The sequence below is a fragment of the Rhea pennata genome, chromosome 15 (genome assembly GCF_028389875.1).
Source record: "Rhea pennata isolate bPtePen1 chromosome 15, bPtePen1.pri, whole genome shotgun sequence".
NCBI classification, from domain to species: domain Eukaryota; kingdom Metazoa; phylum Chordata; class Aves; order Rheiformes; family Rheidae; genus Rhea; species Rhea pennata.
Window position 1 is genome coordinate 12,712,652 of NC_084677.1, and position 27,620 is coordinate 12,740,271.

Consider the following 27,620-nt stretch of genomic DNA (forward strand, 5'->3'; position numbering starts at 1 on the left):
TAAGTGCCATCCTTGATCGTAGAGTGTGGATTGATGTAGCTGGTCAGGACAGGGCAACCTCCAAATGCTGAATGCCAGTGAGCGATTCCCTCCATGGGCTGCAGCCGTGGTGGGCATACAGGCTTGCAGATCCGCGTAGGGCTCTGCCCTGGGACAGAAAATGGCCCAAAATGATTTGCAGAATCCAGCTGCCATCCAGCAAGTTTGGATTCAAAGATGGGTGGACACGTATGAAAAGGACAAAAAGAGGCTCATTATTAACCTGAGACTGGTTTTGCGTCCCCAAAGCGCTGGATTGGGATGGTTAATTAAGGAGCTCAGGTTTGAATGCTAAGTCATGTGTATTCCCATGTTGAGATGGGACGTGGCGCTGTGGCAATAGCAACACCCTCCTTGGGGGACACTGCCCGTCCTTGGGAGGGTGACGTGCCTTGCAGACCAGGCCTGTGGGACGTTCAGCTTGACATACGCTCCCCTTCCCTCACCTCTTCGCCCCGCATCATGCCATCGGTGCTTCTGGGCACGTTGCTTAACCTCTCTGCTTCAGTTCACCCCGCGGCAGAATTGTTATAGTATCATAAGAACAGGAGCGAAGCGTTGACGCCGTTCACGTAAGTGGAAGCTTTGCCGTTTGCTTCCCTGGGCCCATGATTCCACCTTGCCTGTGGTATAGCCAACTCGTGAGGCTCTCATTAATTACAGCCTTGAGGGAGCTCTGAGACCAGTGGGGGGGAGAGTGCCACCAGCCCGCGGGGGGAGACTGATGGTTGTGCCGAGCCGTTCCCTCGGGGGCTGTCTCGCTGTTAATGTTTGAACAGGGCTCTGCAGAGCCAGGTTAGGACCTCTTAGTCCCTACCTCCAAAATCCAGAGCCGGCGTTTCTGTTGATGATTCAGTATTATTTCCACAAGCATATGAGGTGCACCACCTGGTACTGGCCTTTTATCGAGGAGAGCAGTTGCTGCGCGAATTGACAGGTAATGATTACTAGGCGTTAATCACAGCTTTCCAAAATCAGGCTCGTAGCAACTGAAAGGGAGTTTTGCCGGTGAAAAGATGACAGGATCTGAATTTTGCCAGTAGCGTCCACAGACCGCCTCTGTGAACAGGGAGTTTCAGGCAGGTTGCAAAGCGAGAAAGAGCATATTGTTAATATACTTTTTATTATTATTATTAAACAGTGCAGCATGTTTTATTTCATGTTGCAAATTCCCTGCATATTTAAAAGAAGTACGTTTTAAAGCCACACCTGCCATTTTTCAGCTTTACTGCAGAGTCACAGCAGGAGTTGCAAAGCATGTAAGCTGATTAATAAAGACTAATATATTTGACCAAAGGACGTTTATAGGATTGTTACATTCTTTTTCATATTCCTGCATATTTTTCAATTTGCCTGTTCTTCTTCTTTTTTTTTTTTTTCTTTTTCTCATGGGCAACCTTTGCTGTTTTGCCTTTTGTTTTGTTTTTTAAGGCAGCTGCAGAGATATCAGGCTACAAGTATAAAATAATTGGAAATCTTCATACTGTACAATCTTCAGGCTTCTTTCTACAGCCAGGACAATTAAATATACAGGCTTACATGCATTAGATGAAATGGGATATTGCTCTGCCCAGTCTTTTCCCAGTGTTTAGACTGGCTTTGGCTCTAATAGAATTAGGTGATTTGATATGTGGGTTTTTGATACCTACAGTAATTACATCCAAAGTGCAGCTAAACAGCTTTCTTAGCCACATTGTAATTTCTCTGCTCAACTCACATTATTTATGGAGGTGAGCGGTGACCAGCTTGATCCTGCACCATCTATCAAAACCACTCACACGATTCTGTAACATGTGCTGTTATTTTAAAATGAAAATGGTGACAGAAGCAATTCCCAAGAGCAGGGAGCACCAAGGTGATATTTTCTTGATGTTAAAGTTTAAGTGGAACAAGTCCACGGATGGGAAGAAGCATCACATTCAGCTCCCACAGTGACACCTAGAGCTGGCCTTGAAAAGGACAGGGTTAAGAAGAGCTTTTAAGCTGAAGATGTATTCTGTGCTCTGCATCAATATATATATTTCCTATTCATTTGGTTAAACGTAATGGGGTAGCTCTTAGTTTGATTTAATTCAGTGGAAATTTCTTCCTGACATAAATAGGAGCCTAGAGAGGACTGCTTTCCACTGAGCACTGAAACCCAATTTTCAGAAGAAACACAAGCACAGGCAATTGCACGCTTCCTTTGCCTTTCGTAACTGTTTATGGCATGCAAAAATAACCATAGTTAGCTATTTTCTTGCATATTTCCGAGATGCCTGTGTATAATTGTGGCAGCACTCTCAGCAGTTTAACAACAAATAAGGCATGGTGCATTGTGAAGGCATCGGCTTAGAAAGCGTGGTCCTGATCTTGCTTGTATTGCTGTCCAGAGAAGCTGTTCTCAGGGATATTGTGTGAGCAGGACAGGTTTTTGCAATTTCTGTCTGGGGTGGGGTTATATTTTTTTGCTTCTTTTAATTCCCCGGTTGGAAAGATTTGGAAACATTACCTGACTCAGTTCATTTTTGAAACCTGCAATACCTTTAGTTTGTACAGGCAATAATTAGAAAGCCAGCACAAAAGATTACTCATGCAATGAATAAATGCTGCAGTTAACTAGGGTGGACTCAAATCAAGAAAAAAAAAGTAAGAAAAAAACCAACTATAAAAAGATGCCTGAGAGGTGATGAATAGTATCAGCTTTTTATATTGCATGAAGTCTGTGGGTCAGGTCTTGTACTGACATGGATTCAGGAAGGAGTAGGAGAGGACAAGGGGAGGTGGCAGAACGTGCGGCTGTGACAGGGGGCTCATAGGTGCAATGGGAAGGGGGATTTTTAGAGGCTTGATCCAAAGTCCATCAGAGAAAACAGGAGGAATCTCACTGCATTCACTGGTCTTCTGACAAGGTCCTAATTCCACAAACACTCAGGCAAAGTAAATCTCAGGGAATTTTTGGCAAAGCCTCCTGAAGTTAGGAAGAGTTTTGATCACACTCTAAAGCTTTTGCACTTGGTTAACAGAAAAGGTTAATGCTGCACTCACTTCCTTTCTATTTTGGGGAAATGAGAGAGTTTGAGTTGCCTGAGATAAAAAGTAATGGTTGTATTGGAATTTGTTTTTAGCGCTGTGCCAGTGTGTCCCAAGAGCTGTATGAAAGCTGATTTGAGGTACCTGCTGGGGTGCCAGCAGGTTTGTATAGTCTTTTCCAGAGCTGTTTATGACCTGTGATGTTAGTGTACATTCAGAAACCTTGGGGAAAAAAAAATGAATTCGGAGTATGTCTGGAGGTTCCCTCTGGAGTCATAACAGCCTTGCATTGCAAGGCCTTCTTAAAAATGTCTCAGCCTGCTGATCACAAGTGTGGCAGCTTGCAATAGCTTAACATCCCCCAGCTTCTCTGAAGCCTATGTTCTAACCGTGTTATAAATCTTCAAAAACTTTCATGTGAACAGTAGGCAAAGGTGGAAGGGCATCTCCAGATGCAAACAAGGCTCTTAGAACATGGCTGGGCTCCTATGTTTGGCTATAATGGCCAAAGAGAAATGTTTGACTGAGATGTAGCAGAAAGTGGAGATCCTTAAGGAGTACAGTTAGAAAATAAGAGGGATGCCAGTATGCAGAAGTAATGCTAAGGGACAAGGAAAATTATCCGACCTAGCAATCCAAATGAATCATCTTCACATGGTCATGAGACCTGCTCTTCTCCAGTGTTGTCACCTGTATTTGCTCCTGTCGTACCCCTTGTCTATGCACACCTGGACAGGTGGTAGGCTTCCCTCGGCCCTGCTCCCAGATGTGCTTGTTTTAGAGGAGCAGGAGTAAGTTGAGTGCAGTAAGACAGTCTGTGCTGACAGCCAAGCATTTCCCTCTCCACAGGATTATGACCTTAGTTGGGACTAGTCTGGAATCATAGGATGTCCTTGAATCCTCTCTGGTGTGGAGTGAGCAGCTAATGTGGTGGTATCTGCGTGCATGGGCATGAGCAGTGAGTCCGGGGGACATCGGGAGAAGCCAGCATTGAGCTCCTGCACACCCGTGTCCCATGACACGTGGGGCTGCCCTGAGGTGCCCGCAGCAAGGCGTGACGTGAAGCCGTTCTCACGAAGGTCATGCTCTGTTTCAGGGAGGCCCAAAGTTTGAGGTAGCAGCAGCATGGGCACAAAATGCCAGCAAAACTTGTTTTCAGCCAAGGCTACTATTACAAGCAATTAAGCCAATACAGTAAGACGGATTTAAAAAGATGAGGGGAGGTGCTTTTGTGTTCCTTCAGCTCAGTTCTTTCTGACAGGAAACTGGGCGTTTATGTCTCGTGAAAGAATTATTCTAAATTGTTAATCCCCTGCATACTTTTCCCTTCCTGGTGATGACACATTCACTGTTGAACAGGGCTGCTAACAAAATCATTATCTGTTGAATGACTTCAGTTTGCTGAGAAGCTCGTCAGCTTAGTGAGTCCAAAACTTTGTGCTTGGAAAAAGGCATAGCTGCGCTTCTTCTTCTCTCCTTTTTTATTTTGTTGTAATTTCCCAAAGCCTTGGTTGCCCACCATACCTCCATATGGGATCTGGTCGTCTTCTTTCTGTTGGGTCTCCAGCCGTGTCTGCTATACTTTAGACTTACATGTTTCAGGGAGAAGTGGGAACAAAGCTCTAAGCACTGAGCTCCTGGGAACTGAATGAAAAAGTTTAAATTATGTACATTTTAGAAAGATCTTTATCTTTCTAAAGGAAGGTAGGTAGAAAGGTTAGATCTTCATTTGGTATAAGCAGCTTGTAAGCAGCTATGTTGAGGTCAGGGGCACTAAGGAGAGCTAAGTCTGTCAGAGGGGACGCAATCCTGCCCTTCATTGCTGAGACTGATAATACTGACCTGAATGGAGATATCCCACATTAACAAGGGTATAAATACAGGTTATACCTTAAGGAGCCTGGCACATTCCGTGCTTTTGGCACTAGCCTGGCAGGGAAAGGTGGTGGAGGGCTGATGCAGAGCGTGGGTGTGCGTTCCTGCAGGCTCAAGTGAAGAGCATGTGTCAAAAGGTCTTGGAGATGCTTTTTTCAGCTGGAGGCTAACAATTCCTCATTGCCTTGAGGCTCTGGGATGAAAGGCAGCTATTTCTTATTCCCACAGCTGCAGATCAACCAACCAAATCTGCACGAGAGAAGGAATTTAATAGATGAAAAGCACATGCTTCTGCTTTACCTGTTCAGCGCAAGTTATTTAACACCCTTTAATTTCTAATTATTTATTTGTTCCTTTGGGATAAACGGGTAATGCAAGAGAAGGCAGGGTCAGCAAAACAGTGAGGCAGGAGGGATTTTATTTTTAGAGGAAATGTAATTAAACTGACCAGTTTTGCATAGCATTTTGTTGCAAAAATATAGATTACAAGTGCTGAAAGAGAGCTGGTGACTTATCAGTAATAAGGCACAGAGAGGAGTAATTAAAAGAATGTGCAGATACTGGCATTGGTTAGAGGAAGAAAATGTGCAAGCTAGATAGGTAGAACAAGGGCAGCTCTAAACCCAAATTTACAGAGCAAGGTAACTTGACATTCCTGTAGCTCTGCACAGGTTTTGTCAGAACGGTGAAACAGGGCATTGATCATCTGATGTGAATTCAGGAAGCATTTCTGAAGGACTGACTCACCCGCACCGATACAAATGCTACGGTCAGCCACTCCAAACGCTGACATGAATTAAAGAGTCCAGTCTTTTTATGTATTCTGAGTGGTTTTGATTAAGATGATGAAAAAGCAGCTGGTTTGCTAACATACACATTTACCTTCCTTAAATAACCGTATCATCAAGTAAAATGTTCTTCAGAAACTCATATAAAAAAAACCTCTGACTTTAAAACCACTATGATCTGACTGTTAAAATGATATTGTCCAAATTGTATGAATTGCTGTGAATAAATGTTGGTCTTAAATTCCTATTTGCTGTTATTTGAGAAGTGAGAGCATTTAATGTTTGAGCAAAGATGGCCCTCAGTGCACAACATGGACTGTATCCCTGCTGCCTCTACTTGTCATCTCTCGTACTTCCAGTAAAGGCAGCCCTATGGTTCTGCCCCGGTTTTGGAACCTATCTGAGATCCCCTGAAGTTCGTGGGTGGCCGCCAATACATATCTGTTGTGAACAGAGGAGATGAATTTACATCTACTGCTCAGGAGCAATTGTTAAAGTCACCACAGAGATCAGGAATTACCAGAGTATCTGATCATACTTTTAAATAACAGATGTTTACTGTGCGTCCCAGCCTCAGCTGTGTTCTGAGGCACCCCATCTTCTTTTCCAGTGTATGTCCCTTCTTAATAAATCCAAAAGTGACAGAAGACAAAGAAAACAAGGCTCTAATGATCTATTGGTATTCATGTTGTGCACTTAGGATGCATTAGGGGCACTTAGGAGCCCATAATGGGGGGCAATGAGAAAGGCAATTGAAAGGTCGATTGAAAAAGGCAAAGACAAGGAGTACAATCCCATTTTAGTCATGGGTGGCAGCTCAGAGCCCAGCCCTACACTCTGCCCCCACTGAATAATTTGTCATCCTGTTAGGATTACCCAGCTTGGTGCCCAGACACCACGGTGATGAAAATAATATAGAGCGAAAGATACATGATTGTATTCCCAGAAAACTGAATATAAGTAGATCCATATGTAGTATGTTAAAGTGGCTTTATTTTTTCCCACAGCAATGAAATCAGGAGGCACCCAACTGAAGCTGATCATGACATTCCAGAATTATGGACAAGCACTGTTTAAACCCATGAAGTGAGTAAGAAATGTTTGGTTGTCTTGTAACATGAAATTGTGATGATTCCATCACAACGGCCTGTTGCTGTTTTGAAAGGCATTAAAAGTTTGCTGCTGGTATCTCTCAAGGTTAGGGCGCCCAGTTCTGGTGTCTTGCCACTAATGTAGAGCTTCAGGAGTGTGCAGAAATGTTGCCCTGCTACACTGGTCTTTGGGGCAGGTACAAAGAAGGCACCAGATACATTAGTCTTCTCAGAACTGGTATTCTCTCTGTCTGTGAAATGTTCAGTCATAAGTATAGACTGTTTTCAGCATTTCTTCCTTTATGTAAACTTATTCCACAGTCCTGAGTGTTACATAATGTCAGTTCTCTTTTGGAGTATGACCAGGCACAAGAGATGGTTCAGCATAGCTTTGGAAAGACCTAAACAGTATTTATCTGATAAATTATAATTTAGTCTATTGATTTATTATTGTTTGTATTAAAGGGTTGTGTTAGTCGTTTGGCCATGACTAGGCTGAAGCTATGAAAATGAGTTTATTTGAGAGTGGTACTGCAAGGTCATGAAACTAGAGTGAAAGAGAAGGACAAGGATGATACAGCCTTGATTTGCACCTGTATCAATCTGACGAGAATCCACTGAGATCAGTGAAGTTATTTAGATATAAAGCAGATGTAAATGAGTTCTGAATCCTGACCTGTGTGTTTGTGTTGTAATAAGGAAAATGACTCTGTGCTTGTTGTAGAGGGTTTAGCGAAGTCGCTTGAGGCTGCAAAATGTTTAATGAAGCTACCCAATATCTGTGTCAAGGGTACCACTGGAATAATAAATTCATTTCCTTCTTTTGTTTCCACTGTAGGGAAGTTCAGTTAATTTCCTCTAGGATGGTCCGTAAAAGACTAAAGAAACAGATAATAACTGGTTTGGAATATGCTTTGGCACTGTGTTACAGCTATAGCATGGCTCAGGGGGTGAGCTGCTGGCTGGGGACTGACATAAACTCCCTGTTTTACTATGGATTTTACTGTAGACTGACCTCACACAAATACAGATGCAAATCTGATGCATTTAAGTAATTCCTAATGGCATCTTTTCCCACATGGGAAACAAAGAACGTGGCTGCTCTAGCTGCCTTTAAATATTAGGTAGAATAGCGATTGTGTTGTTGGCTTTTTTCATAGTGTGTGATTTGTTTCTTTTTCACTACTGAGATGCAGATATTTTCAATCTTTATCATTGGTATGACATTGTAATTCTGGGAATGCTAATGAGGTCAAATCAAAAGTTTGCCGTTTCTACTGTACTGTGTGCAGCTTTGGCAAGATGATGGATGACAAAAGACGTATAGCCACTTTCCTATACAGAAGTAATTACTACCCTCCACCAGAACAATAGCAGAAAATGATGATGTCTTAATCATTCCTTCTGCTTGATTCCAAGGGCAGCAACATCCTATTTTCTCACTGATCTTTGCATTAAACACACATCTGGAAGAAGAAGCGTTACAGCGTTCTGCAGCTGTGTTCCCAGGCACCACACCTTACAGTAGCAAGACTGCTGCATTTATGCTGATTTTTGCTGAACACATTAGTGATTTTAAATAAGGGTGTTTGCAAGCATTTGTCTTCATTCTGATAACGGTGTAAAGGGAGCCAGCTGCTCTGGTAGTGTAAATCTTCCCAGCTCCTTTGGCATCTGGTCCCACTGGCCTCTTTCACCAACTTACGGACTGTTGTGGATGAAGTTTCTAGAGAGGTTTGCACAATGATTTATTGATACAGAAATTAGCAGCCTAGACCTGAATAAGATTCAGGCTATTAGATCCACAAGATTTATTCCTGTAGGACCCTGTCCAGTTCCTAGCCACCTTCTGGTCTGTTTCTGGCGCTCCCTCTTTTCTGCAGGGTATTCTCTTGGTTCAGGCTTTACAAAGCTGCCTAACCCTTCGCAGGGCAGGAGGCTATAGGGAGCTCACAAGTCAGGGCCAAACATCTCCTGAATGTAGCTTGGTCATCAGAAGTGCCAGTGTAAAGGATTTCTTGTTTCAAATAATTTAACGTGAAACACCATCCTGCTGCCACTTCTGAGATCAGCAGGAGGAAGGAACGTTTCCATAGTCAGGAGGTTCCTGTATGTTTCTACGTGTCGTTAGTGGATTGTCAGCTGCGTGGCTAGAAATGCACATCATAGAAGAAGAGGCGAAAACAAGCAAGGCCTTCAGTTCTGGAGCTGTACAAAGGGCTGTACAGAGGGGAGGTGTCTTTTGTCAGCAGCAGGAGTTACGCGTTTCTCTCTCCTGAGCTGATACGCCTCTTTTTACAGCCAGCCTTTTGACTACATGTGACGATGTGGAAAGCTGCTTGTGCTATCCATAGATACACGTTGTGTCTTCCAAACTAAATTAGTATGTATCCAAGCAGGACTGCGGCAGGTAGAGGGGACCATGGGAATGCTTCCCTGACTCAGATGGGTGTCTGCAGGGAAACAGGAGGTCTCCTGAACTTTAGCAGTGTTTTCTCCAGGAGAGTCTTAGCAAAACAGGCTCTCTGGCAAGTTGTTTGAAATCCTGCAGAACTAATCTGGCTGGTACTGTGCTTTCAGCAGCTCCCAATTTCATGCTGAATTAGTCCAGAAAGCAAGCTGGCTCCAGAAAGTCTTCTTCAGACCAGGCAGTATTCAGAAATGGAGAAAGTAGAATCTACATCTGGCACCTTTTGCACTCCATGCTTGACATCAACTGACAACTCTTCATCTGGTCATTGAGTCAGGGTAGTGGAGCAAATCAGAGAAGGGAAGCTTAGCAGTCAAGGAATTGTGATAGTGGTAAATAAAGCCCGATCAGCTGCAATTATTTTATTTATTTGTGGCTCTGCATCTTCATTTCTGAAATAATTGCCCATAAAGTATTGCAGAGGAAGCCAAATCTATTCATAAATCCTATGGCCCAGTGTAGATTCTGTTGCTAATTCCAAATGCATCATAGAAAACGCGAGTATTTGCTAAAACTCCAGGGAAGATTTAATGTATTTGCAATGTATCTTACAGTTAATGTGTAGTTTTATTTAGCTCGTAACAGTTCAATCATACAAAATTATTACCATATGGGACATGAGAAAATAGCAACCGCCTCTTTTCCCATTATTAGTGTGTCTAACTGTATTAGTATTGTACAGCATAATAGAATTTATTTACATGATTGCTGGTATCTCCAGCCATGGCTTTCTATATGACTTAGCAGGTAGAGATGGTGTAGAGTCATAAATTTCAAATGGTTTCGGTTATTTGTCAAAATGAACATGTGCTTTGTGCTTTATGCTTTATAATTTTGTCCTTCCTTTATTTCTGCTAGCTGACGGAGTTAAATAGCTGGCTCAGCAACAAAACCAACACATTTCTTTTCCTCCTGAGGCTTTATTCTTGAAGGGTGAGATTCAGCAGAGTCAGTGTCAGGCCTCCTATTGCCTACCCTCATGCCAGGATTTTCACAGAGGTTTTTACAGTTCCTTATGCAAAAGCCAAATAGACTTGAATAGAAAATGATATCTTTCTGTATGGGTTGTGAACAGTGTCTTATAGTATGTATTTAAGAATGATCTCTCTCATTCCTAGTTTTACAGGCTGCTTTGTAGAAATGAGTGGAAAGGGTATTCATTATAAAATCTTTGAGGTTTGTTTGTTTCATTAAAAGAGATGCTACTGTATCCAATGAACTCCCTTCTGACTTAAACCGAGATAAAAGCTGATTCTGTTCCAGACTTAAGATTTTGCCTGATATTTTTAGCATCTTTTTCTCTTTCTATTTTTACAAGTTGCCGTACACAACTGATAAGAGCCACGTGGCTGTTTCTTTCAGCAGCAGAAGCTTGCAGTTACACTGTGATAAAGGAGAACCCATTGGTGTCAGGGTGATGTCAGGAGAGAAGAGACTTTTGAGGTCATGAAATCCAGTGTCCTTGAATCGCAGGTGACTGTCTCGTGACGTCCCGTTCCCAAATTGATCAAACACTGTTGCCCAAGTCTGGAGCTTTTGCCCCTGCTAACCCTCATGCAATTCAGCTATAGAAATAATGCTGCCCATTGATCTCTTGTATTTGTAAAGTTAATTATTTATTGCAATTCAAGAGTTTAACTAAAGAAGTTTTGTCTCTTGGACTTTGTCTTTATAGAAGTGCATCGTGCTAGAGACCCATTTAACCAGAGTGTTTATTAACAGTGTGCACTTTTGCCACCAGGGGCAAATCGCATGTTTCCTTGCAGCCCTCAAAGACCCAACTTATCCCAGGGACAACTACAGAAGGTGGTAGTTCCTGTGCAGCACAAGCCTAGTACCCTATAGAAATAAAATAAGCATATTCACCTTTTAGCTTATGTGAAGTTTCTGTGGCATATCTTTCTGCTCAAAGGCACAGCAAGCTGGGCTGAAATCTAGCGACCAAGGTCATGGGGAAGATAATATTTTTGTTTTGATTGGCAAACCGCTGCTTCTTACCAGCTTTTAAATGTCATACTTATAGGGACAAAGGATTAGCAACACTCTTTAAATTTCTATTTGATTGCCTTTCTGGTTTGCTCAACAATAATGCATCTTTTAACAGTGATATTAAATAGGACAAACAACCCCCATAATACAAACAACTGTTAATCGCTTTCATTTCCTCCAGTTATGTTCCATTTCTGAGGTTGCAGTGTGACTGTTGTACCTGCGAAATGCAGCCTCCAGGCCTGATTATCATATCAATTAGACTAGAGTAATTTTTCCGACTTCAGTAGCATTACTTCCTATTCAAAGGCGTTTAAATGAACTTCAGAATCAGGGCCACGGGAAGATTGGTTTCCTTATTACATTGCATATCATGCTGTTTTGAGGAAATACATTTTGTGAACCTGTTGCATTTCAGCTGGCAGGCTTCCAGTATAAACATACTGTTATAAGTCAACATAGCAATTAAATCAAATTGCAATGTTTTTTCTGAATAGCAACAGAAGTGAGATATGCATACAGTAGCTGCTATTCTAGAAGCCTGCCCGGATTAACACTTCGACACACTGGAATGCATTGCATAAAACTGGCCTACTGAGCAATCCTGGCCAAAATACAAACACAACCACTCGGCTTTGTCAATTAGCTTAAGCAATTTTACTGTACTTGTCACTGAAGAAATCTAGTTCTGTGCAAGGTGTATTGCTGGAGACATTTGGCTGAATAAACTAGGAGGAAAGGTTGAAGCCAGGAATCCCAGTATTCAGCTGATATAGGTCTATTTTGAAATAGAGAGCAGTGCTGTCTCATAGAGCATGAAGAAGAAATGTTTTCCTTGCCTCTGGAAGTGACAATGAATAATTAGGTATTCTGTGGACCTCATACATGAGATTTTGGCTTTTTAAGGACATACTCAAATCCCTGCCTACCAAATCTCTGCTGAAATATTTACCTGAGTGAGGCTGACAGGCAGATTCAGATTCACTTTACATTGGGACTAAATCTGGAGTAAGCTGGATGTCATATTACTTTATATTTAATGTGCATGAGATCTGAATGCTGTCCTAAAGGAGGGCAGCAGAGGTTGCCGTGTGGTATTTGGTGCTTTAACGTTTGGTATATTATGCATGAATTGTTTTTCTCTTTTGTAACAGACCCTGTTCATTAGATTATACTTCTTCAGTGTTTCAGTGAAGATTGTGTTTTAGCACTTCACAGCACCTCTGGTCCAAATCTCATTAATGCAAACTGCAAAATTTTAAGCAACGTCAGTGGGCGTTGGATTAGGACTCAAGCTGTCCAATAGCACAAGACAGCAGTGAAATCCAGGCTTCTGCAGGGGGGGCTGTGCAGTGCATTTCCCCTTGGCACAGCTCAGCAACTGCCAGCTGAGATGTGGGTAGTCCCATGTAGCTTGGAAGCAGGCGAGCCATCCTCCAAGGGACCGGGGCTGTTCTGCTGGGCGCGATCACGTGGCGGGGGCTCAGCCCGACCCCTCGCCGTGTGGGAAGGCAGCAGCACGCAGAGGCTGTTGTCCACTCCCACCAGCAAATTGCGGCACGAGAGGTGTACCAGGGCTTCTGGCAGGAGAAGACTTCATTACACTCACACAAATGTCAGCCCATTGACCTTTGCATCTATTTTTTTTTCCAAGAATAATTCAAGTCTTGCATTTTTCTTTGCCTCATTTGTTGGGGTTTTGCAGGCAGAGCAGCACTGATAACTTGATGCTCCGTATTGCTAGCTCCTGCCTAACACAGGGACAAAGTGCCACAGGTAGTGCTGGTACCTGCTCTCCTATGCCGCCTTACAGGGGACCTGAGTGGGCAGTCATGTTTTACCATCATGGCATGTCTTTGGTTTTATGAAGCTGTTGATTAGCCTTCTTCTATCCTAAGGGTTCACAGAATCTAGCCAATTAGTCTGCAGGAACAAAGAAACGCTTGTGTTTGTTTCTCATTTAACAGCCTGTTACTGCAGCAGCTAATTTTCTTTTTTTTTACCTGTTACCATAGGCTGTCAGGGAAAAAGCACCTTCAGCATCTAATTTTAAGCACGCTATTTCTTCATTTTAAGAAATGCAGTTCCCTGGATTTGCCTTTTAGTCACAGACCCGCATTTTCTTAATTAACACATCTTATACTATATCAGCAGTGCAGAAAAGCAGCAAATGTTGTCGAGGGAAGAGCTGGCATGAAACGCATAACCTGTAATTTGCTACTCGGTAACAGGCTTGGCACGCTGGGGACTCACTGGTGTAATGGTGAAGTAAGATGCCCTTAGCAAATCTAAGCAAAAAAAAGTGGCCAAAATGTTTTCAGTTTCTGGGATATGCAGATATTGCTACTCTGAAATATTTCCTGGGGATTTGTCTCCATTTCGCTACAATTTATAAACCCTTAAAGTAGGCTGGAGAGACTGCGCGCAGGGAGATGAAATGATTTGGGCCGGAGCCGTGGGCAGACCCGGTGCTGCCACCGCGGGGCCGTGCCACGTTTCTGCCCGCGGTGGCACGCGGGGGCTCAGCCTGGAGGAGCGCGGTGCCGGGCTCTGCGCAGCCCCCCGCCCTCCCCGGTGGTCGGGGCGTTCGAGAGCGACCCACCACTGAAACAGCAGTGCCTGGCAGGTCGAGACGGGGCGGTCCGGGCCACGCCGAGACGCTCAGGAGAGGGTGCACAGTGTGTGTCCCAGTTCCACCACTGGCCTGGTGCTGTTGGTGACTCACTGCTGTAAACAAACAAACAAAAAAACACATTAACAGAAGAGCTTGAGGACATGCTGGACATTTCTGACTTACTCTGTCATTTTAAGTGTTTGCTTCAATAGCATTAGTACTTTTTTTTTTTTTTTTACTTACGATTTTCCACCCTGCCATAATGTTCTGCATGCTGATAAGCGAGAGAGCCTGAAAGACTCATTTGCATGGGAAGAAGCAGCAGAAAGCCAAAATAAATTGTGTCTGTGAACATGTGGGAGCTGGAGGGTTAGGAGGACAGCAAAACCGTTATAAATAGGAGCAGTTAGAAGTGGAGGATTAGGTGGAACAGGTAATAAAATACCTCAGAAGGGCACTTAAGGCAGATACTGGTCTCAGCAGCAGAAGCATAGTCATCCTGTTAGAGCTTTAAGCCCCTTTTGTAAGGGTTGCTAGTCTGTGATCCAAATTCTTACTGCACGGGTAGTCACCCAGCTGAGGACGTGTAAGAGCATAGTTGTACATGGAAATCTGTACTAGTTAGCAGAGATATTGCACGGGGACTTCAGATGTGCCCATCTGTGTATCGATTATAAGGTGCTTTGATATGCTGGCATAAAACATCAAAAGGAATGACGATGTTAAATTAATCTATAGATTCATGGAAAGTCTAGCAATAATTAGTACCTTTTCTTTCATTTTCAGTACAGCTTGCTTGTATTTTGTTTGATTCTGTCTTGTGATATACTACAAGGGAATTTCGACCTGGCTTGTTTTTATTTCCCTATGCTTTTTGCCTCTTGGAATCTCTGTGGCATGATAATCCTCCCTAAAATTTCAAACAAGCTCATTTTGCATCTGATTCTTTAGGGTTTTATTAGGCAGAAAATCTGGTTCCTGAGACCTAAGACACAGAGGCAAAGCAGGCAGGGTGTTGAAGGAGGGAAGAGCCTGCTTTCCTCATTGCCTGCCTAATTATCCTATTCCCAGAGCCAGCTTGAAGTTATGGCTCATAACTGATTCTCCACTGAGGCCCTTTTTGGATGCCCTGGCAGCGTGTGGCATCCCCCGCGGAGTGCCGCCAGCAGCGGTCCCCAGGGCACTGCCTGCTGATGTTGGGCTCCAAAGATGCCCTTCCCCGGCCAAGGGGTATTCGGTGAGGCCACCGTGGCCCTGAAACAATTTTCTGGCCTCTGGCACAAGGTGTAAGAGGTAAGTAGAAACCTAGACCCAAACATGCCCTTTTTGCTCAGCCTGACCTAATTGTCACTGCTTGCGGGTAGCTGAGGCTGTTTCCGCTCCTTTTGTGCCCTGGCTTCGGAGAGTCGGGTTTGTGCGTTGCAGATTCTAGCAGGCTGCCTTGAAGTTATCTTGCTGCACGCTGCATATTTTAATACAGAAGCTGCTCTTTACGTGCTTCGGTAGCGCTCGCCGCACTAATGCTTTGCCTGAAGCACCTGCAGAGCCTCTGCTCTGGCACTGCGGTGCTGCCGGGCAGCACCGATCCGGCACGGCTCTGAGTGCTGCTCCGACAGCAGTTGGAGAGGCCGTGCGGGAGAGCTGGGCTTTGCAGTATATCCAGGCCACCTATTCAAAGCCAGGCTCTTCTGGCATCCGTGAAATTGTCTGACAACTTGTAAGCAGGCACGGTGCCATCCAAGCAGATGGGCGTGAATGTCCTGGCAGCCAGGAGACCATGGCTGTTCATCTGGCAGGGGCGAGCGAGAGCGGCACGCCGCGGCGCAAATGTCCAAGCGCTTGTCCATCTCGGAGTTACCACGGGAAGAGCAGGCCTCGCAGCGGGGAGCCCAGTTTGGGCATGGGGTATGTAACGGTAGAGGTGGTAACACCGTACATTGCATTTCAGCAGCAGCACAAGAACACTTTTAAAGATAATGAGGTATGTTCGAGCAGTTTTGATTTAAGCAAACTAAAGGAAAGAGAGGTTGGAGTGTTGTTCTTAATTAATCAAGTCTTTATACAGGGAAAAGATTTTATTATTCATGGCCATCAAGTGTCCCTCAATTTGCATCTCCAGGTGGAGCTTTCTGCTGAATTGAGTGAAAGGGAAAAGAGAGGGAAGGTCTCCATGAGGCAGGGTGCTGAGCACGCAAGGACACAGCAGTGGCCAAGCCAGGGAGAGGTGTGCAGAGCAACTGCTGTGCTGGGTCTTTCTTTTGCTGTTATCTCCTTTTCTGCACAGTTGGAAATATACTTCCATTTTTTGCCTCTTTTTTCTTTCTCTTTTTTTTTTTTTTTTTTTCCCTCCTTACCTATTATTTAATAGGAAACTGTTCCCTCTTTCCTGGTAGGAGGAAGCAGAGGGAACGTTCTTTTGGCTTTGTGTTCCCCTACTTTGTACTACGGACGTTTCTGAGATGGGTTTAATCAGAGCTTCCCATTTTGATGCATGGTGTATGGATGACAGCCAGCACCCAGCACCATCCTGTACCCTCTAGAAAGTCCCTTAAGGACAACAGCAATTTCTTTAACTACCTTTGCCAGGTAGGTTCCTGTGAGAGTCAGGTGCTTGCCACAAAGTTTGTGAATAGTGAGATAAAAGCATTAAAACATCCTCTTTGGGGCTTCACAGAGAATCGTCACAAGGGCTTTCTTTAAAACGTAGCTTCAGAGACGGCCTTAATGCTTGCACCCACGAGGGGCAGCTTCTCTCACACAGACATGTGTGTCAGGATGATTGACAGATCATTAATTAACTGTTATTAATTAACCCCCTAATCTGAAGGGAGCGAGGGAGGAACTCCTTGCAAGCCTGGATTCTGTCATTGCTTTGAATGCGCTGTTCTGTCGCACTCCCAAACCCCTGTGTCTTTTGGGCTAAAGAAGCTCATAAAGAAGGCAGGACTAATGAACAAGCCTCCCCTCTCAACCACCTTCATTTCATGACAGCCCCAGTTCAAACAGATGATTTGCAGGAGTAGGCCTCTTTGTATCCATTCCTCTGAGTTTAGAAGAAGAGAAATGTCAAAGAAATCTGGTATTGCCTTTCAAGCTCACTTTGTTGCTCATATATAGGAGGCAGCTCTGTGTGAACGATACAGGCTCTGTCTGTTAATACAAAGCTGGTGCTGCTTATGGATGGTCACATTCCTGCCTTAAGGCCAGCCATCCTACAAAAGGTTTCAGCCCAAAGCTAGGGCAGAAACACATTCTTTTCCCTCCGATTTAACTATGGTATGATTACCTCCTCTCTGCTCTCTGTAGCTCAAACTGTGTTAAACCGCTGAATCTGGAAGTACACTGACCTGTAGTGGAAGGGACAAATTCATCTTTTGCTGTCTTCAATTGGACTTACGCTGGTGTTGTTGAAGACCTTATTCTGCTCTAATCATTTTGAGCCATCTGGTATCTTCTCCCACATCTGCCTGGTGGCCTCCAACAATCTCATCCATCAGGCAGCCACATGATTATAGCTTTATTTAACTTCTTTGTCTGCATTTGCCTTTGAAGGAGCAACAGTGCAGCAATTCTGTATGTGGCTGTATGTGGCCTCAGAAAAGAAATTGTCCTGTTTATCTACAAATTCTTGGGATGATGCCAGTCTTGATAAGACATTGGTGGTGCTAATAAGCCAATAGTCATAATCACCGATCGGTGTCTAGTTGATGTTTTTGCAAGGCTTTGTGCCCAACCTTGTTGACCCTATACTTTTCCTATTAAATACTGCATTGTTTGTCAGGGGAGAGATCTTCTCAGGGAAAAAAATGGTATCTGTATTGCCGGAAAGGCCTAAGATCGAAAATGTTTGGTGTGGTTTGTTCCTTTTACTGCGTGTGGTATATCATAAAGCATCCCTCCCATGCAATTTCAGACACAGCAATATTAATCTCTCCATTTTACATCTTCTGTTGGAAACTGCCTCACCTTGTTGACAACAGAATTATGTTTTTAACAATAACTTCCTTTGTAAAACAATAAGGAAGCCAAAGGAGCAGCAATACTGCAGGCTTACTTTTTGGCTTTAATAACACAGTCCTTTACATGGACGAGGGCTATGAATCAGTTTTGCGTAGACAGTGGTTTTGAATTGCTTGCTTGCTTGTTTGTGAAGGATTTTTGTTTTGCTTTTGTCCCTTAACGTGTGAATCTATCACTCCTGATGCAATAGCACACTTTGGGAAAGCTCCCTGGTCCCTCTTGTCTAACTGGACTGTGACTAGATTATTAGATTCTCTCTTCTCTACCTTCCGTTAAAAATTCGCTCACTGAAAGGATGTAATCGCAATGTATTGCATTGCATGATATTGCACTGATTCTTTATCACAATATCTTTTAGATTTTAATAGCTATAGCTTCAAACTATTTTGGTATTACCAAAGACATTAAATATCTGTGAACTTCTGGAAGGTATTTTTTGGCACTCAGCAATGGCTCCAAAACCCCAAAGAATTACACTCAACAGCCTGGAATTTCAAAGGCTGACATTACTGCGAGCAAGGAATACAAATCCATCAACAAGAGCAGGGTTTTAATTGCTTTTGAATGATTCTATAGAAATCTAAAATTGCTTTGTGGGATGAAAAAAAATCCCCACTTTTATCTGTGAAGAGGTTTTAATTCTGATGAATAAAATAAGTGGCTGCTGTAATAATACAAGATTTTTTTCCCTCTGACTGTGTAGCTGTTCCTTCAGCCCTTGCCTGCTGGGATTTTATCCTTGAGCAGTGAGACATCGGAGTTCATCAGATATTATACGTGGCAATTGCCAAACCAGGAGAGGCTCTTTGGTGGCTGGAAGATTTGTGCTTCTATTATGTTAGCTGTTAAAAAATGAGACCACCTGTATTCTTTTTCAATGTGACCTTCTCTAGCTGGTCATATGCTGTATTTTCTCTGTGATCTGATGTGATTTTAAGGGTAATCAAAAGGCCAACAGTACTTTAAAACCCAATAACATCTAGTCACTGGCTTTGCTGATTTTTTTTTTAATGAGAAGAACCAAAACCTTTGCAGACGTTTCTACATCTGGCTTAGCTTCTGGTTAAATGCATCCTCAGGGAGTGCTGGAAAATATTACTTCTCCTGTTTAGAAGAGAAGTAAACAAGTCAATTTTTCCGAAATTGTTTTCAAGGAAAGGCATATCAGAAACTGTTTGTATTTTCTTGTTTAATAAATCTAGTGAATATTTGAAAATTGTCTGCATCATAGATGAGAGTGAAGGCACCAACAGCAGAGGGTGAATATTTCCGTTGCTTTGCCAGAGGCGTGAAAGGATGCGGCAGCAAACGCCTCTGCAGGCTGCCTGCAGCCAGGGAGAGTGTCTTGCTGTGCCAGCCGTGGAGACCGTGCAAACCGTGACGGTCCCTTCACACTCCCACCCCCTTGCGCTTGCAGGGCCGATGGCTTCAGCTGGCTCCTTCTCCATGGGGACTGGCCAGGGCTGGAGCAGGCAGCTGGAGCTGCAGGCACTGCACGCACTGTTTGCCCTCTCAATCAGCAAAAGAAACCCCTTTGGAAACTCCAAATGGGCCCATGTCCAGGCTCAAGCAGCAAAAAGGCTCAATATCCCCTGGCTCCACCCAAATCAATGTCACCAAAACCCTTCCAAGGCGTCTCGAGGGCCATAGCGAGCATCTCACAGGGGAGCAGGAATAGAAGCCAATACTAGTTTTAGCTGGTCATAAGTAATGTTTCCTTGACCAGGTATTAAAATAGTTACTGAACTTGTTTTAGGAGAAAGGAAAACAGAGAAAACAGTACTTGTTATTTTAGTTAGCAATAACTTAAGAAAAGGCAATTGACAGCTGCACCCAAAATTCTGCACTGACTTTTTTGTTACCATGTAAAGCATGGTAGTACTGACATATTTTAAAGTACAGAGAACCTTTCTAATAAGGTTCTAATAAAAATATTTTTAATTATTTCCAGAAATAAACTCACCATTACTGTATTTTTGAAGGACAATTATTTTGTCCTTTCTTGCATAACTACACATTTTAAAATACATTTAAAAATAATCATTTTAGAATTTATTTTCCTCAAACTGACCATAACAAACCAGACAAATCTCTTCAGGATTAATTTTCCACCTAGCTGAAGAAATTAGCTCTGGCTTTCTCCCTCCCACCCAGGAACCATGTTAGAATGGTTACCTGGATACCCTGCTTGTAAAGGATGTATGTGCTGGAGCAATTTAAATAGCTTGATTTGTCATCTAACTGCCGACATCATTAGCAAAGCCTTATTTGACTGGAACGTTGTAGGCTGAACATGGATAACACCCCTGTGTTGAGGAGAGATTTAATTTAACCACCGTATGACCAAATATTGCTGTCTTGGGTGAGGAGCTACAGCAAATCCAGTGTGAGGAACATGACCTGTATCTGGGTGGTATTTCCCCATCATGTGTAGTTACTCCACACATAAAAGACTTCCCTGTTCCTCATCAGGATGAAAACAGGATCTTTCCAATATGGTGATTAAGAATCTGGTGGTTTGTTTATTTTTGGGAAAGGAGAGAATTTCCTTATGATGGGGAAGTGGAAAGGGAAGGAAGAAAGCAAGGGAGCAATCCGAATAGCTGAATTTTTGGAAGTGCAAGGTTGAAGGCTGTGGTCTAGCACTGGGCAGAAATTTGAGCCTGCCTCTTACTTTTTTCCTTGTTACTTTTCCCCTTGTTGAATTGAAACAGCCCCTGTTTCAATTTATTCATCTTCTTATCCTCTTTAACTTTTAAGATGGCAATTACATCAGGACAGAGGATCCTCAAAAGCAGGTTTTTAAGACAAGCTGATAAAATCACAATGATGACTTAAAAATAATTGCACTGCATATGTTACTGTGTAAAACAGAAAACAGTGACTTCATCTGATAAATACAGTATGTCAGAAGGCAGAAATAGCTGATTCCCTGGAATCTAACTACTGAGCGAGGTCAAAACTGTAGTCTGAACGTAGCAATAAGGAATGTGGAAAAAGTGAATTAGAGCTTTAAAAAGAGGCTTTTCCTAGCTCTCAGATCGCTTTTTAGGTCTGGACTGAACATAACACATCATTTTAAGGCTTCGTCCAAAATCAAGTTGCTCTGTATTGATTCCAGTATGATCTGGAAAACTCAGCTAGGGTCTGGGGATTTGTCAGGTAGGTTGTGCATACTCCCATCTAAATGAATTCTGCACCTACTGCTGAATTACAAGAGCATTGCAATTACATAGCTGTCACTTGCATATTCCTGAACATCCTTCTTGGCAAATCAACTACCAAACCATGTTCAGGAATCATAGTCTTCAATGAAGCACAGTTGCAAAATATTCTGCTGATCTGTGGTGTAAGTCTTTTTCCTTTAGTCATAATTGATGTTACTAAATATTTTATGGCTTCTGTCATTAGTATTCCCAATTGACTAGATCTACAATTTATTTCATGCTGTAAAAATGCTAAGATTTTTCTACTAATTAGCAGCACCAATAGGGCACATTTCTAGATTTATCAGCCTGGGATATTTTTGAATGAGTAAGGAATCTTTTGTCTTTGAATTAAAATGTGTCTAGACAGTAGGTTTGGTTTCATTGGGTTGTTACTGTTGTTGTTGTTGTTACAAATCTAGCAAAATGAAGATACTTCCTAGGTAGTAATTAAATTCTTTCAGTGACATACAGTCTGTTATGGACAAGGTTCAAGTATAATGAATATATTTATTCCCAGGAAATCTACAGTATTTTCCTTGCCATTTGTAGGACTCAGCATATAAATAATACAGACCACACTGTGCTGCTTTTACGTTCTTCCTAGGAAATTATGCCATTAAAAATGCCAGAGTCCTTTCAGGCACGTGCAGACACAGCAGGTAAAAAGAGTATTCATGCAATGAACAGTGACAGAAGCAGCATCAGCTAATGCATAACGCTGCAACACGCAGCTCAGACAATGAAATTGTTTGCAGTAATTATAGCGTGGAATGAGACTGTTGTTTAACTTAACATCATGGTAGTCAAACTGTGTTCCATCAAAGTGGGCTCTCAGTTTGCAACATAGGAGGAGGACTTGTAGGTGTAAAATAGGGTGACATGAAATAAAGACCTCTACACCCTCCCACGACTGTTCCAGACATAGACAATGGATAACTGAAATGAAAATGCAACTGCGCTTGAGCAGTTTTGGAACAAAGAAGTCACAATTAATTCCTGGCAGCCTTGTTTTTGTTTGAGACTGCAGGTTGCTGTTTGAAATCTGCAATTCAGATACTTTTAAAATATCTTCTTCATGAAAATGGTGGTGCCTCTTGCATGTTCAGACAGCAGAGATCAGCCAGTGTATAAAAGCACAGTTACATCCCTTCTCTGAGTAAGGCAGGAATATTTTGTATGTTTAAGAAGGAAAATGTAGCATCTACCATTCTTAGGCATTCCTCACACATAAGCAGAGCTTTAGTACGTGTTGCAAATGGAAATCAAGTACATGATGTGCCTGGAAGGAGTTTATCTGACTATTTATGGGCTGATCACATTTTGAACTAGAATTCACTTGGTTATTTTTAGTTAAATAATGTTACAGTAGTACTTGCATTTGTAAAGAAGTAACAAAATTCTCCTGCTGTGTGGCACTGTCACACTGAGCAATTCCCAGCTCTTTCTTGCTGTGTCTGTTTTCAGACCTTAAGGTTGTGATGCCCAGGGTCCCTGGAGGAGCAGCTGAATCCCAAATATCATGGAGCTGCCTGTCTTACTGAGGATCAATGAGTTGCAGCTCAGAGTCAGACTTAAAACTCCCTCAAAGCAGTTTTACGTGGTCTGTGCTTTCCTTATTCCCTCCCTGCTGTGTGCCAAGCGTTTGAACTGGTTTGGGCAACGTGGAGCCGTCCGTTCCGGTTTGTAAGTGGCCCGTGTCTGCTATCTGGCAACGCAGGTTAGATTTTCCCATCTCTCAAACACAGTGCACACGTGGAGCGCATGTGTTTGCCCAGTGGTTTTGGAACAGACTGATTTTCAGAGCCAGAGTTCGGTTTAACTCGTACAAAGGGACTTTGTGCAGGAGTGCATTCAGCTAAGTGTCAGGCTCTTGTATGAAGAGTTTTTGTTGGATCTGTCAGGAAAGTTGAAAAAAGCCAGGAAAGCTCACTGTCTTAGAAGAAGTCTCAGTCTGCTTTCTCATCTTTGTTTGCATGATAAAAATCAACAACTTCAGTCAATTGCTCTTTGATATGCTTTTAGAAAGAGATTGCCAAAACTTTTGAGATGCAGATGTAAAACATAGCTACAGCATGTTATTAACAGTAGTGACTGTTCTTTCTTTCTGATAAGAAGGGGATGGAGAACTCTAAAAGTCGTGAAATAATAAGGCAGAAGCACATAATTTAATATGGTCATCTATTTGGAAATGCATATTGTGCATAAATAATCAGATGCATCAGCAGGGAATCCACAGCCATCTAGCAAGTAAGTTGTTTTGCAATTGCCATCTGACCTGCAGATAAGTGGAAACAGTGTCTTCATTACACTTACAAAACTGCACATTAATCATTAGTAAAACCAGTACTCCAATATGTAAGGGAAGTCTTCTTATGTCTGTGGGCACTGTGTGTGTGTGGCAGAACTTGACTATTAAGGTGATATCAAAAATATGCTACTTGGCACGAAGACTTGAGCCACAGTGCTTACCAGCCTGCTACAAAGGAAATCCAGCCTAGGATGTAATTTCAAGACTCACGATATACTGGGGGTTTCCTCCCCTGTATGATACCATTTTAGATGAGGCTATGCAAGTTTCTCTAATGCCTTCCAATAGCACATTGAGCAGAGAGTATCTGTTGGCTTAGTTCGTTTCTTTTTCCTCTTACCCTCTCCTCGGGATGTAGAAGATTAAGAACAATTCAGTGTTTAATTTTTATAGGGCTTTACTGAAGGAGTTTTTTGTTTTTAGTGTTGGTGCTGCTCTCTCTTCTACTTCATTGTAGAGAAGGCAGATGGGAGCCATGGTGGTAGGTTCTGGGAGCGGGAGGTGGCGAGGCCCCGTGGTTCCTGTGGGAGTTCATTTCTCACACTGTATGGTAGTTATGTTGTTTTAAGAGTAGTTTAAAGTACTTTAAGAGTATGATTGACATGACATGATGGTAAGGCAGCAGTGTATGCGATGTTAAAAATCAAAGGGTGAAGCTAATATTTTTAAAGCTGTTGTCTCCTGTTGGAGATAGCTAAGGAGGGAACTTGAGAGACTCATAATAAAACACAAGAATATGGATTATGCATCCTTTTTTATCCAAGATCTCAAACCTTGAAGTGTAAAAAAGTGCAATGGATTTTAGTCAGAGTTGCAGATTTAATTGAAGAGCCTTCTACTCCCTACTCTTACTAAATCCCAAAATACCTGCCTTGAAATTAGTCAGACCTCTTGAAGATCTTGTGGACATATTTGAACTAGACACTAAGGACACCGGTTATGGGCTCTGTCCCCCATATTTGGGCATGGACTGGGACGTATGTTCGCTGTCATGACTAGCTCGTTTGGTTATTCACTTCCATATGTGTCTGATCCACAGTCCGTTGAAGTCAATGGGTATCTTTCCCAAGACTTCACTGGGCGGGTTGGGTCCCAGTTTAAGGACTGGCTCTGTAGTTCCTGATCTAGTTCACCTTGAACTCAGTTGGAAACCTTTCATTAACTACCAGGAAAGTTGGATCAGACCCAGGGAAAAAAATGGTAAGTGCTAGAGGAATGAAATGAGGACGTTCAATGATTAAATAACAGGATCACTTCACTCTGCCATATATCTGTTCTCACAGTTAATATAAAAAGCTAGAAAAACAGTGAAATACAGGTGTCCTTTGCTTTAGGAAAAGCATAATACTCTCTTTGAAAACAGACTCCCACAAAACTCCTGTGGGTTATGCACACGCATATCTATCATATTGTACAGTAGATAAGCTTGAGATTGTAGACATTTTAACACAGTTAAAAATTCTGAAAGAGCCAGATATACAAGCTAGAGAAAAGCAGCTGCATATCATAAATCAGCTCCATAAAAAAAAAAAAAAAAAAAAAAAAAAAAAAATCTGGCAATAGTGTCATTTCAGTAAATGCTTTACTGCGCATGGTTTGCATTTTTTCTCCCTCCTCTCTCCTGTCCTCTGCTCTTATCTCTTTCTCCTGCGCTGTTTTATTCTAAGCTCTGCTTTTACTGTCTATCCTTGCGTGCTTTATTGTAATCTCTCCTTGTTTTACCAAAAAAACTGCACATAGATGGACTTTTAAATTTAAATTAGCCAAAACTAATTTCTAAGTCTCGTCCAAAGTGTTGAGACCTAGCTCCCCTCCGCATGCCTGTGTGCACACACACCCACATGCTCGTGCACACACGTGTCCTTACCTTTCTTAAGCTTAGCTCCAGGTTTGGGTGTATGCAGTTTTGTGATCCATGAAGCATGAATACTCGTCTCTGCACTTTGAGGATGGGAGTTCACTGAACACATTTGCACTTGACAGGAGATATTTATATAAAATAGCAATTGCCCTGCAAGGTCCTGCTGAAAGCAAGCAAGCCAGTTAAATCCGTTCTTTCTTTGTAGTGATGCTGAACAGTTTCCCTAATATCCTTCTGCTCTTTATTTTCATATGGGATATTTTTCAGTGGTTTCAATAGGTCTATTTCTGCTTAAGAGGAGCAGTTAGGCCAATACTGAGCCCTTTGTAAATCCTGCTTCTACTGTCCTTGCAATTGATGCACTCAGAATCTTCATCTCCATTTTTCTCCCCACAAATGCTGCCTTTTTAACTAGGATTAAATCAAGAGAGTGACAATATTCTGTGCGGAGAACTGGGAACTGGGTTCTTCACTCACCCTGTTGCTGCCTCCAGCACCAGGGCCTGTGTGGAGGCTGGGAGGTTAAAATGTTCCTTCTCAGTAGAAATGCAAAAGAGGGAAGAAATGCTAATATGGCTTGATTTTTACCTCGGAGTAATACAGTGACTCCCCATGGGCTGCAGAGCATTAATCCACCCTTCATCTAGACAGTTGCAAGCTAAAAGAACCCTGATGTGTAATTTCCAATGTAATTTGTGACTCACATGGTGCCCTTAATATAAAATGCAGATTAGCAGTGGGGGTTGTGAGCCTGGAAGAGGGGAACTTTAGCAGGAAAGCGAGATTCTTCCTAGTTCTGTGAGGCATCACAACAGCTCTGCAGAAGGGCTGCAGAAAAAGGCTCCAAACCTTGTACACATGTATTCCTACTCCTGCAAGAAGTGAACAACTAAGGCAGAGAAAAATAGTTGATTCAAAATTTGCCTTGCAGTGAAATGTTGGTGTTAATACTGCTACGGTGGTCAATGGATTCTTCTTTTTCGAAAAGTTAGGGAGTCGTCTGACTAAGGTTGAGAAAGGCTGCTCCCAAGTGCTCGAGAGGGTTTGGAGTATGCTGAAGTATTTGCGCTTGTAAATCACCTTGGCAGCTGCAGATGAGAAAGTAACTTCTTGAGAAATGCTCAAAATAGTAAACTGGTGATGTCATCACATTCCCCAATATGTAACACTTTGCAGACAAAAATAGCCAAGATAGGATACATGTCCATGAAATACCTATGAAACACAACTCAAAGATTTGTTGATCAGTAGCTCATTTTTAGAGTGGGACATGGCCCATGTCCGTGTGTAAACTTTAAAGCTGCATGGATATATCCTCTCCCTGGTGAGATATGGCGTGAGTGCCAGTGCCTCCAAAATCTGGGAGGAATTAAGAAAAAAGAAGTGCTATTCTACATTCCTTGTTTAGGCAAAATTCTGCCTGGAAACACATGGAAGTTTGCCCAGGAACCACAGAAACAAAGCAAAGAATAAGTTAGATACCCTTCACAGAGATCATGTTTGCTAACAGGATGAAGAATATTAATGAGACAGAAGTAAAAATAAAAGAAAAAAGGGGGGGGAAGTGGAAGAGTTTGCTTTATTAGAGCAATGAAACACCACACCATATCAAAGCAATTCCCATTTCTTTTGTAACCACAGAGTAGTCTGAAATGAGCAATTACATCTTCTTTCCAGCTCAGAAAGACACATCACCCTTTGCCACACATTAAAGAATGTTAATAGTGGCAGTAAAGCAAGTTCAAGGGTGTGTGTGCTTTATTGGGAAATCACACGTCCAAGGAATTAGAAACACTTAGCCCTGGGGAGCGATTATCTTGCAGTAACCGCATGCCTGCTATCCTCACTGGCATAATTATGAAAGATTCTTTGGATTTGGTATTGAAACAAGCTTGAAAAGCAAAATTTACAGTCCTCTAAGGGAATATTCACCTCTGGCCAACACAAGGATGAGGCAGCACCACCTCCTGCATGAGCTTTGTGTGAGGCACCAACAGGGTGTTAAGTGAAACATGATGGTGCTTGGAGGATGTGGTTTCTGCAGGAGGGTCTTGCACAAGACTCTTCTCTTCACTTTTCTGAGCCTCAGCCAGTCGTTATGTATCAAACATTGAGAAGAGAATCTGGACTTTTGAGGTCTGCAGGGAAGAAAGGTTGGATGGTGCAGTGACCTCTGTAAAAAATGAGAATTTTGTGCTCTTTTATGTATCAGGCCATCCATATACACAATATAGGCTCTGTCCTGCTAATGGTTTTCGACAATTGTTTCTCTGCAAAATCTTGGGTGCTTAGCTCAGTGTAATACAGTAACTGATAGCCTCCAATGGCAAACTGAAATAAAAAA

The 27,620-nt window shown here is 42.5% G+C and overlaps 1 protein-coding gene across 1 annotated transcript in view; it reads left to right on the forward strand.

Moving 5' to 3' along the window:
• FAM20C (FAM20C golgi associated secretory pathway kinase) overlaps positions 1-27,620 on the forward strand; it is a 57,640-nt gene that overhangs the window by 4,723 nt on the left and 25,297 nt on the right. Inside the window, exon 3 of the mRNA XM_062587960.1 lies at positions 6,722-6,800. Coding sequence (XP_062443944.1) covers positions 6,722-6,800 — 79 coding nt within the window. The remainder of the gene's footprint in view (positions 1-6,721; positions 6,801-27,620) is intronic.